Source organism: Populus euphratica, unplaced genomic scaffold (assembly GCF_000495115.2).
Source record: "Populus euphratica unplaced genomic scaffold, PopEup_1.0 scaffold1784.1, whole genome shotgun sequence".
Lineage (NCBI taxonomy): Eukaryota > Viridiplantae > Streptophyta > Magnoliopsida > Malpighiales > Salicaceae > Populus > Populus euphratica.
Window position 1 is genome coordinate 2,794 of NW_011501633.1, and position 12,417 is coordinate 15,210.

The following is a 12,417-nucleotide window of genomic DNA, read 5'->3' on the forward strand; positions in this document are numbered from 1 at the left end:
TTGAGCATTTATGGTTTAACTTGTGAAAATTATTCATAATTTAAAACAGTTTATGATATAACTCTACTAGATTTATTTATTTTTCTTTATTTGTTGATGAAAAAGTTAAACTTAATGACAATAGAAAAGCACAAGTGATGAAAGTATTGTTTAAGAATGAATGACAATATGTTGAGAAAAATAATAAGAAGTATGCATTTCAAGAAAACAAAACATGAAAAAGGGTTGTCAACCAGAAGATTGGCTTGGATGCATTTATTTAAATAAAGATTTTCTAGATATAGAAAATCAAAGTTAATGCTTAGAGAAGATGATTCAATAGATTCCTTGAAGGAGTCAATTCTTATAAAGTTGATCTATAAGGTGAGTATAATGTTAGTGATATATTCAAGGTTAATGATATTTATTTTATTTGATGTAAGTGATTATTTGAGGTCAATTTTTTTTTTTTTAAAAGATGATGTGATCCTAGCTACGACATCAAATTATCCATTAGAGGTGTCCATTAAGCCTATTCTAAAGCCTAAAATAAAGTGGATCCAAGAGGTGTTCGATCGGATAAATTAAGAGGCCCAAGTTAAAATGGTTCAAATCTGCCAGTTTGGATCTTTATTTACTTATCAGGTTATATCTAAATCCATAAGAGGATTTTGGATGAGATTTTAATTGGGTTGAAAACTAGACAAATATATATTTTCCAATGACATATGATAAATTCGCTAATTCATCCGGATAAGAGAAAATAACATATTTAAAGTTAGGCCTATAATTTATTAGCAAAAAGTAAAAACAGAAAAAAAACATTATTTTCTTAAAAGTATTGGATTTCAGTCATAATAAGGTGTAGTTAATGCTATTAAAAACTTATGTGGAAGCTTTTAACTTGTTTATTTTACAAGGATTTTATATCAAATAAGAAGAATTAATTGGTTAGAAATTAATTTTTATTTTACAAGGTATTATATTTTTGTTCTATAAGGATTTTTTAATAATTATTTTTTTGAGTATTTTCACTATCATACGTGGTAAAGTGTGGAAAATAATTTTAGACTATTTATTTATTATTTTAAATTTTATTTTAATTAGTTGGAATTTTATTTAAATTAAATGCATATTTGATCTGGTAGCTTTAGGATTTATATATAAGCGTAAGATAGATGGGGATGATGAATTACATATTTTGTTGGATCAAATTACATTTTTTTTAAAACCTTAAAATAACAATTTAAAAAACAATTCCGCATCATTAATGATGTTTACAAGAGCGAAGGGGTGGAGGAGGCTGCTCCATTCATGGACCAGATGATAATGGAAGAGTTGAGGCGTGACAAATGGTTAGAAAGAAAGTAACATTCACACTTGTACCCTTGAATCTGATACATGATGGAAAAAGTTTTGCTGCAAATTATATGGTTTTGCGAATTTAGGCAATTTTGCCATGGCGAAGGTCTTATGTAGGAGTTTTTGGAATGAAGTTGTTTAGCAAAAGGGTGATAATTTATTTGTTCAGCATACATGTGGTAACCATTTCTTAAGAGCTAGCTAAAATTTAACTTAGAAAACAAAGGGTTTGACAATGAAAAGACAACTTAGGAATTAAAATTATCATCAATGCGGTTAATGGCATACTTGTTTTAATTTAAACATTCTCTCGAAAAAAATAAAATTCACATATGCCTAAAATGTTAGTAGTTTTCGGTTTCAATTTAGTTTCTTTTTATTTCCTAAAATGTTAGTAGTTTTCGTAGAGACGGTAAAAGAAAGAGGCTTTATCCTCGCGGCATTTATAGTTATCATCATATGCCTCACCGGTGACATACTTCCCGAAAACCCCATTTTCCCTCGAAAAAAAAAAAAAAACCAGAGAGGGAGGAAACAAGAGTGAAATGAAGATCATCATCCTCGAATCCCCGTTTCTCCCTCCCCCTCCTGGTTTAAAAACAAAGTCAAAACCAAAGTCCATAAACCCCAACAAAGTCCCTATTAAATCCTCAATCCACCCAGACCCTTGGTCCTTAAGCGACGGAAACAACATATCTAAACCCAAACCCAAATCGAAAAACCCCAAAAACCCGTTATCGGATGACAACGCCAGGCGCATGATCATAGCCAGAGCGCGATACTTGAGCTTGTTGCGTAAGCACCAAGGCCCGCAAGCTCAAACACCAAAGTGGATAAAGAGAACTCCTGAACAGATGGTGATGTATTTGGAGGATGATAGAAATGGGCATCTTTATGGGAAGCATGTTGTGGCAGCTATAAAGAGAGTGAGGGGATTGTCTGGCAAGAAAAATGAAGAGAGGGATATGAGGTTGCTTATGAGGGGGTTTGTGGGTAAGTTGAGTTTTAGAGAAATGTGTGTTGTTTTAAAAGAGCAGAAAGGGTGGAGGGAGGCCAGAGACTTCTTTTCCTGGATGAAACTGCAGGTGGGTTTCGTTTGTTAATTGTGTATGTGTGTGATTCTGGGGCTTTTTAGATGTTGAATGAAGTGGTTCTTGCTTTAATGTTTTATTTGTTTTAAATTTGATCTTAAACTTGTTAGAGTTGATTGTGAGATGGTTTATGGTTTAATGGGATAATGAAATCATGTTCTTTTAGAACTTAAAATTCCTTTTTTTTTTTTCCCTTCATTCTCTCTCTCTCTCTTTTTAGCCACAGAAGAAGTTTTGGAAATTGATTGTGTGCAATGATAGAATTGTGCTTTGACAGTTAAGCTATCATCCGAGCGTTATTGTCTATACGATTCTTTTGCGAATATATGGGCAAGTTGGAAAGATCAAGTTAGCTGAACAAACCTTCTTGGAGATGCTTGAAGTAGGATGTGAACCGGATGAAGTTGCATGCGGCACCATGTTGTGCTCTTATGCCAGATGGGGACACCATAAGGCTATGTTTTCGTTTTATTCAGCTATAAAAGAAAGAGGGATTGTAGTCTCTATTGCAGTTTACAACTTTATGCTGTCTTCATTGCAGAAGAAATCACTTCACGGAAAGGTTATAGTATTGTGGAGGCAGATGGTTGATAAAAGGGTTGCACCCAATAATTTTACTTATACAGTGGTTATTAGTTCACTTGTCAAGGAAGGTCTTCACAAGGAGGCTTTCAAGACTTTCAATGAGATGAGGACCATGGGGCTGGTGCCTGAGGAAGTAATATATAGCTTGCTTATTACTGTGAGTACCAAAAACAGTAACTGGCATGAAGCATTGGAATTGTACGAGGACATGAGATCTCAGAGAATGGTTCCGAGTAAATTCACCTGTGCTTCACTTCTGACTATGTATTACAAACTCAAAGACTATTCTAAAGCCCTTTCCCTCTTTATACAAATGCAGAGCAAGAACATCGCAGCTGATGAAGTTATATATGGATTGCTCATAAGAATATATGGCAAACTTGGTCTCTATGAGGATGCACAAAAAACATTTGAAGAGACTGAGCGATCAGGTCTACTGAGTAATGAGAAAACATATTTAGCAATGGCACAAGTGCATCTCAGTTCTGGAAACTTTGACAAAGCCTTGAGTGTTATTGAAGTGATGAAATCTAGAAACATCTGGTTATCAAGATTTGCCTATATTGTGTTGTTGCAGTGTTATTGTATGAAAGAAGATTTGGACTCTGCTGAAGTTACATTTCAAGCTTTATCAAAGATAGGATGTCCTGATGCTGGTTCTTGTAGTGACATGATTAATTTATATGTTAGACTTGGCTTGACTGAAAAGGCCAAGGATTTTATTGTCCACATAAGGAAAGACCTAGTAGATTTTGATGAGGAGCTTTTCAATACAGTTATTAAAGTATTTTGCAAGGAAGGCATGTTAAAAGATGCTGAACAACTGGTATATGAGATGGGCACAAATGCATCATTCAAGGATAACAGATTTTTTAAGACATTTTCTAATGTTATGTATGGAGAAAATAAGGAACTGGAAAACATTATGGTTTCTGCTGACACCACGGCTCTGGGGCTTATCCTGAGTTTATACTTGGAAAATGGCAATTTCACCAAGACAGAAGAAATCCTGAAGTTGACGATTGAGGCTGGTAGTGGCTTGTCTGCGGTGAGCCAACTAGTAAACAGCTTTATTAGAGAAGGTATGTAACTCACAAAATTCACTCTCTTTTTTTTTTGTGATTTTTACTATTTACAGTTATATACTATTCTATGATATGAAAATATCAAACTTTTCAATGTATTTTTTGGTTGAGAGATATCACTATCTTCTATAGGTGATCTATTCAAAGCGGAGGCAGTAAATGGTCAATTAATCAAGCTAGGTTCTAGACTAGAGGATGAAACAATTGCTTCTTTGATTAGTGCATATGGGAGACAAAACAAGCTGAAACAGGCCCAGGAGGTCTTTGCAGCAGTTGCAGATTCTCCAATATTGGGAAACCCAATAATTAACTCAATGATTGATGCATGTGTCAAATGTGGTAAATTTGAGGAGGCACACTTACTTTATGAAGAAGTGGCACAAAGAGGGCACAATCTTGGTGCTGTTGGTATTGGCATGGTTGTGAATGCTTTGACCAATTCTGGTATGATTGTGAATTCTCTAGTAGTCCAGCCATTATCAATACATTTTGATAGTAACAGTTTTATGCATGCATCTTATGCATGTGCATGTGATGCAAACCTCTTTGATATTGGTAATTTTAGAATAGTTTCTTTGGTCTATACAACTTTCATTGACATAATCTGGTAATTATAACTCCACAAAAAGGCAGTTATAGCTGATGTGGTTGTGACATATAACAGATGTTGAGTAATCTGCGTACATTTTGTTTTATGGTGAGCTTTTGCTTGAAATTAGGAATATTCGAGCCAGCATTAATCAAGGGCTGGTTGTGAATTATTTTAAAGAATTGAACAGTAAAAGAAAACAAAGATCAAAGTAAAAAAGTGCTTTAAAAAGCTAATGCATGCTCAGTTGATTCTGAAGAAAGCTGTTTCTGTTACAATGCTGATTAATGGAAATAATTGTTTAATCCTCAGGCAAACATCCAGAGGCTGAAAATATTATTTGCAGGAGTATTCAGGACAGGATGGAGCTTGATACCGTTGCGTACAATATTTTTATCAAGGCAATGCTAGAAGCAGGTTGATACAGACCATCCTATTATTATTTGTTTAGGGAAGAAAAGTGTACACAATAATCTGTAAACCTAATATTGCAGGTAGATTGCATTTTGCAACCAGCATCTATGAGCACATGCTGTTATTGGGATTCACTCCATCAATTCAGACATATAATACTATGATTAGGTAAGAGCTTGATGGATGGAAAAATGATCCAAACAACAATCTTGATAATGCTGTATGATTGTGCACATCTGTGTGGTGAGTTGTTTTTCCACTTAAACTATTTAACAATTGATGCAGTGTATTTGGACGTGGTAGAAAGTTGGATAAGGCTGTGGAGGTGTTCAATACAGCTTGCAGCTTGGGTGTATCTTTGGATGAAAAGGCATACATGAATATGATTTACTATTATGGCAAGGCTGGTAATAATCACCTATATTATCTTATTTTCTGTTCATGCTTTAGAGCAAAAACTGATTGATCGCAAATCTGTGAAGTTCCTAAAGTAACTTATTTCTGTCTGTATAACCACAACCCCCAGCCGCCTCCTAGTTTTTGGCTGGAAATTACTCCAGGAGTATCCACCTCTCTGTGCTCCTTTCACTTAAATCGTGTCACGTATACTAATTGACAAGAAAACAATATGTGAACATGAAAACAAAATCATATCAACTTTCAATATTATTGTCGATTAGTACACATGGCTTGATTTAAGGGGATGGAAGATGGAGTGGTGAGTACTCCTGCAGTATGGGAGTTATTTCCATTTTAGGCCTGACAAAGAAAGGAAAAAAAAGGAAACTAGGCATTGCAAGTCCCTGTGAGGTCATTCATGAAGATGTCTTGCATTCTGGAAGTAGTTAGTACCAACATTCCCTTCATGCTCGGCAGAGCAAGATTTCCAATTCCTGTAAAGTTCTCAAATTGCATCCACAAGTAGCAAGTTACCATTGCTCTAACATTGACAGTCTAGGTGTAGAGCCACTAGGAAACCTGACTGTAAAATCATGTATTTAAATTCTCCATTCCAGGTTATCTCCAGCCCCCTTACTGTCAAAAGCTTTGAGTGTGGAAAAACCTGACATTGTAGTAACTCCTGAACCATCTGCCAAACCAATGCCAGCACTCTACTTGCTCATTAGTATTGAGCTTAACCTAGTTCAAAGAGGATAGAGCCTCCCCTACTTTTCTCTGGGTTCTATATGTAGCATTGCTCTCCGAGGATTTAATGGTGATGGTGTCCACAACCATATTCGAATTCTGCACAATCCACAGTGAGCCATTTGAAGAAAACCTCGCCATAGTCTCCATACACCAGATTCAACCGAACATGCCTGCCCCCATTTACATTCTGTCTGTAAACACATGATTAATTCACGCCTGACACCATGGATAGTAAGAATTGCCAGTCATATTTCCATTATACTGCTGCTTATTGGTCACTAGACAGCTGTAAACAATAAGCCAAAGCAAATTGTGGATACGCTACCTCCCTCTGTCAAACTTTGATGGCACTGCTTTTTATCGGTCAGCTGACAGTTGTCATGAACAAGCCACAGAAACTTGGGGATATAATGTGTCCCAAAACATTGTCATTGCACTAGAATGAAGTGGTGATTCTTGTCCTGTTTTGCCTTGGTATATGGTTAAGAATCAGCGTACCAACAGAGCATCACTGTTTATAGCATATATATGCCTTAGACTGATCATTTTTAAAGCACATATTCACTAGCAATATATTCAGTACATTTATTCATTGTCAATCTAGTGCTCATTGCATTAGAGCTGGCAGATTCACATCTTCTCCTATTCAGTAGATTTATTGTAGTAGCAGCCATGTCTCTTCATTGCTCAACATATTCCATGACGTCACTATTTTTTACTACTTTGTAGGTAAGAGACATGAGGCATCCCTCCTGTTTGCCAAAATGCTGGAAGAAGGGATAAAACCTGGGGTGGTAATGCTCATATATATTTATGCTGCCAAAAACTCAGATTATTTTCTGAAATTTTGAAGAGAAATATATGTAGTAATATAACTAAATTTCTTCATCCAGTTGTATATGTGTTTCCAAATTATTATTTAATGAATGGAAGACTTCTTGTCTTTGCTGGGGAATTGCAGGTTAGCTACAATGTAATGGCCAAAGTATATGCCATGTCAGGGCTTTATCATGAAGTTGAAGAACTATTCAAAGTTATGGAGAGAGATGGTTGTCCACCAGACTCGTTCACATACCTCTCCCTTGTTCAAGCTTATTCAGAGAGTTCGAAATGCTTGGAGGCAGAGGAAACAATAAATGCCATGCAGAAGAAAGGCATCCCTCCTTCCTGTTCCCATTTTAAGCATTTGCTCTATGCTCTTGTGAAGGCTGGTCTTATGGTTGAAGCAGAAAGGGTGTATATGAAACTATTATCGGCTGGTTTAAATCCAGACCTTGTCTGTTGTCGGGCTATGCTTAGAGGTTACATGGACTATGGACATGTGGAAAAAGGCATCAAATTTTTTGAACAGATCAGGGAGTCAGTAAAAGCAGACAGATTTATAATGAGTGCAGCTGTGCATCTGTACAAATCAGCTGGAAAGAAACTCGAAGCTGAAGTTCTTTTTGAATCCATGAAGAGTTTGAGGATCTCGTTCCTCAATGAGCTTGAAGTTGGATTGAAGATACAATGCCCCAGCCACGTATCCCAGGTGACCGACTAAGGTACTATTTGACAGTGAGCAACGCTATAGAGTTGTGGTGTTGATAAAGACTGCTGATGAACAAATGTTACGTAGTTGCAAAACCTTTTACAGAGCTCTCAGCTATATGAACTATGAAAACGGGGGATCCTGAGAGATGCCACAAACTTCGATGAGGAGCAAAGACGAGCAAATACCACATGGTTGTGTACCTGTAGCGACATACTGGTGTATTTAGAGCTCCTACAGCTTAAAAAGTTGAAACCGTGATCAAGGATTTGTTCATCAGAGTACACCTTATAGCCTAGGTATGCCACATGATGATCTGTATTCTGTACCTTATAATCCTGGGACGAAGGCATTTGTGCTCCCCTCAATAACATTTTATACGTCGACGACAGAGGATATCTTTTCACCCATGGCGGTGCTCTTGGTTTTCATGGTAAGGATGTGGGTCTTCAGCTGCATGAGAAAAAAAAATTCACAAAGCAACATTGGCACTAAAGATGATGCCAGTGTAGTGCAGTGTGCGCTCATCTATGTATTGAATGTACCGACGGAAAATTTTCAATTCTGGGAGAAATTGGAATGTGTAAAACTCTAAAGTTAGTATTATTTATCAATGAGAATAGTCTCTTTTACTGTAAAAGGACAGACAGGTATCAGTATTTTGGTCTGTAGATGCTGATAATGTCCTTTCATCAAGGAACATAGAAAGAACCATTGATGATTCAACTTATTTTTTGTTTCATGTATTTTGCAGTTCCTCTTATTTTTTGTTTCATGTATTTTGCTGTTCCTCCCTTCAATGTGGCTTTATTTGGAAATCTTTCAACACCACTTTTTATTTTTAAATAAAAAAAAAGGAAGAAGAAATATTAAACAAATAAATTATTTGTTGCCGTTTACAACTTTTTTTTTTTTTGTTCTTTTAATTTATAAGAAAGAAAACCCCAAATAACATCATAAGGGAGCCCAGATGTTATTCGTTCGCACAAGGGTCCGTGGCAAACTTTATTAACAAAAGAAATTAACTCTTTCTGTTCTTTTGGTATGTATGGGAAATGGAGTCCCAAATGTATTCTCTTATCGATAATCTAGTAGCCTTGTATAGTAATGATAACCATAGAGAGATATTGTATAAGTAAAGAAATTAAAGTCTTATCAATGATCCAAAAATATATTTAAAAAATCTAAATTATATAAAATCATTAAAAAATTAAAAATAAAACAAGTATCTAATAAAAAGAATCTTTTAGATCCTCTTACTAAGCTATTGTTATAGTTAAAGGATTATTGTATGAATGAGTGATTATATTAATGTAAATATGTGATTATTAGCATTTATACTATGTAAATAATAAGTTGATTACATGTGATATTAACTTTATTTATATAAATATATTTAATTTATTAATAAAAATATTTATCTTTAATATTCATCAAATTTTTTATTAATGACTCTAATGTTAGTTTAATATGCCCTGTAAGTAATTAGTTGGTTACATAAGGTATTATTATATTCATATAAATATGTATTTATTATTAATAAAGGTTTAATTTATCTTTAATATTCATATAATATTAGATTAATGAATCTAATATTTGATTTATGAATCTAGAGTAAAGACAATGTCCATGGAAACAAATATTTTGCAAAAACAATTATAAAGATATTATAATTATGAGATTTTTATTGCATCGAAACATTGTTTCTAAATTATTATACTCGCTTAAATATTGAACATTTATTAGAGTCGTAAAAACTAATACATATTATATTCTTTCCTTTATAAAAGAAAGCAGATGTTCTCCTAGGCTAAGGTATAAGATATACCTAAAACTAATATGTAAGTGCTCGTTGTAAGACTTGTTGTGATATCCCACATCGAACGCGAGCGTCCAGAGCTAGAGCCTTATATGAGCAAACTCACCTTGACTACTAAGACGTGTTTTGGGGTCATGCGTGGCTACTAAGAACAAACTGGCTACTAAGAACAAACTCGTGAGGGGACCTAGGTTAAAGCCCGTGGAATGGGTGGATTGAAAGGCCAAAAGCAGACAATATCTTGCTAGTAGAATGGGGTGTTACATTTAGTATCAGAGTCGAGGATGACTCATCTTAAGGTAGGGGGATTGTAATATCCCACATCGAAAGCGAGCATCTAGAGTCAAGGTTTTATATGAGCATGCTCACCTTGACTAGTAAGACGCGTTTTGGGGTCATGCGTGGCTGCTAAGAACAAACCCGTGAAGGAGACTTGAGTTGAAGCCCAGGGAATGGGTGGACTAGGAGGCTCAAAGCGGACAATATCTTGTTAATGGGGTGGAGTGTTACACATGTATACTGAACTAGCCCGCATAAGAATTCCATATTGAGAGATCATCTACATATATAGAAAGGCTCACGTGATAATTGTGTAAGTGATCCTTATACTTGAGATCACTAAGTTATCTTATATAGATAATGTTATATGTTTTTTGATTATATTACATATTATCTTTATTGAAGTAACAAAGAGGCAGATATTGGGTGTAACATAAAATATATAAAAATACTTGAATGATTAAAAGAGGATTCATCACCCTAAATGAATTACAAAAAAAATTTAGTTTTTTCGTAAATAGTATTTACTAAGAAATCATTGACCAAGGTTGAATAAAATTTTAAAAAAATTTCCAATCTTATTCAAATAATCAATGACTATTGTGTTTAGAATAAACATTATTTAACATAAAAGACATATTTCATGCTTTAATATTAAATTAGAATATTATTGATGAAAAGATATTAATTACACTGAGAAACTTGTCACTAAAAGGTTAAGTTAAACTACTAATATCTTTTCTAATATTTGAGGGATCATAATACATTGCTAGACAATGTACATGATCTTTAAATATAAATTAATTAATTATTAAATTAATAATAAATTAAATTATTTAATTATAAATATAATTTATATTGTGGTCAACATATTAGGAACCTGATGAGTCACACACATTAAAAACTATTAGTTAGAAATTAAATTGAGATGATTTAATTAAGTATGATTTGATTAAAATATATTTTAGAAATTAAGGATTAGAATATAATTATACAAGGATTATATTTCTAGACTTAAAAAATCAAGTAAGGACTTGATTGAGTTAATTTCTAAAATTATCTTGAATTAATATATGAATATTTATTCAATGGGCAAATTGATATTTTGCTTATTTATAAGGTTTTTCAGATTTTATTATAAATAGTTAGCCATGTTTATTATTATTGGGTGGTTGTCTATTAAATAGAGAAAATACATAAGTCACAAAATAGAGAGTTAGCATTTTAGGCATAGAAATCCCTCTCTTCTGAATAGAAATTTAAGAGATTTTTCACCGGTGGTGCATGTGGATTATCGTTAGAGGCTAGATAATTGACTGGTTTGTAGTTTTATTACAACCTAACCTTTAAAGAATTATTTAAAGCTGAAAAAATCAAATCTTTAGGTAATAAATCTTTAAACAACTCTAGATTTGTTTAACAAGATTGTAACATGTTCTAGATAATTTCTTTTTATTATTTCCATTACTTGTATGATATTTAGGAATCTAACATATAATATTTGAATAATCAAGTTTTGAATGATTGTAAATAAAGTTTAAAAATTGAGAATTATAATATAATTTATACAGGGAATTACAATTTCAAACTTACAAAATTCAAATAGAAACTTGATTCAATAAATTTTTAAAATTATTCTGAAGTATTATATGTGATATTATTCTGGGAGCAAATTGATATTTCACCATTTGTAGATTATCATCTATGTGATATTATTCAGGAGGAAAATTGATATATCATTATTTATAGGATTTTTAGGTTTTTCTATAAATAGAATGTTATGCCTCCTTTTTTTTTTGTAGTAAATAGCATAAAAACTACATAAGTTACAGAACACCTGAAAAAACATAAAAGAAAAGAATTATCACTCAAATATATAATAATTTCTCTCTTCTAAAAGGATTTAAAATATTTCTCATTGATGATTCGTGTGAATTACCATAGAGGTTGGACACTTGAACGACTCGTAGTTTATGACAAATCAATTTTGAAGCAATTATTCAAAGCAAAAAAATATATATATAATCTCAGGTAATTTTTTTATAAATCTTAAATAACCCTAGATTTGTTAAAAAAAAATTGGAGCTCCTAAAAAAAATTTAAATTTACTTTTTCCACTATATATATATATATATATATATATATATATATATATATATATTGGAAAACTCAACAATCCAGAGGTCATAAATAATACAATCTAGTGGAGCATGTTTAGAAAAACTGTTAAGTCAAAATTAATTGACACAAAGAGCTAAGAATGAACCACTCACACTAATGATCTATGATTCCTGATTTATTAGTGATTAATACTTAAAAGTGTATTTTTATCAAGACTTTATATCATCATTTTGCACTTGAAGTATCAATAACTCCTTAACTAGAACATGTTTTGTAATAACAAGTCTGATAATATAAGATACCTTTAATTTATGGTAAATGCTCATTTTAACTGCAGGTATTCTCACAATTCAAAAGATTGATTGTTGTGATTAACTATTGGAAGTGAAAGGACAAAGAAAAGGCTAAGCTTA

At 33.1% G+C, this 12,417-nt stretch overlaps 1 protein-coding gene across 3 annotated transcripts; it reads left to right on the forward strand.

Moving 5' to 3' along the window:
* Nucleotides 1-1,789: 1,789 nt before the first annotated feature.
* On the forward strand, nt 1,790-8,448 carry EMB976 (Tetratricopeptide repeat (TPR)-like superfamily protein). Of its 3 annotated transcripts, XM_011016083.1 has the most exons (9): nt 1,790-2,426; nt 2,710-4,099; nt 4,235-4,546; nt 5,004-5,108; nt 5,186-5,273; nt 5,391-5,512; nt 6,984-7,048; nt 7,216-7,798; nt 7,891-8,448. In XM_011016083.1, exons 1-8 carry the CDS (start codon nt 1,887-1,889, stop codon nt 7,795-7,797), a joined length of 3,204 nt encoding a protein of 1,067 aa, XP_011014385.1. In that variant the 5' UTR covers nt 1,790-1,886; the 3' UTR covers nt 7,798; nt 7,891-8,448. The 3 variants fall into 3 exon arrangements, with proteins under 3 accessions (XP_011014385.1, XP_011014384.1, XP_011014386.1); XM_011016082.1 differs by having other exon boundaries at nt 1,791-2,426; nt 7,216-8,448; XM_011016084.1 differs by having other exon boundaries at nt 2,335-2,426; nt 2,694-4,099; nt 7,216-8,448.
* The last annotated feature ends 3,969 nt before the right edge of the window (nt 8,449-12,417 follow it).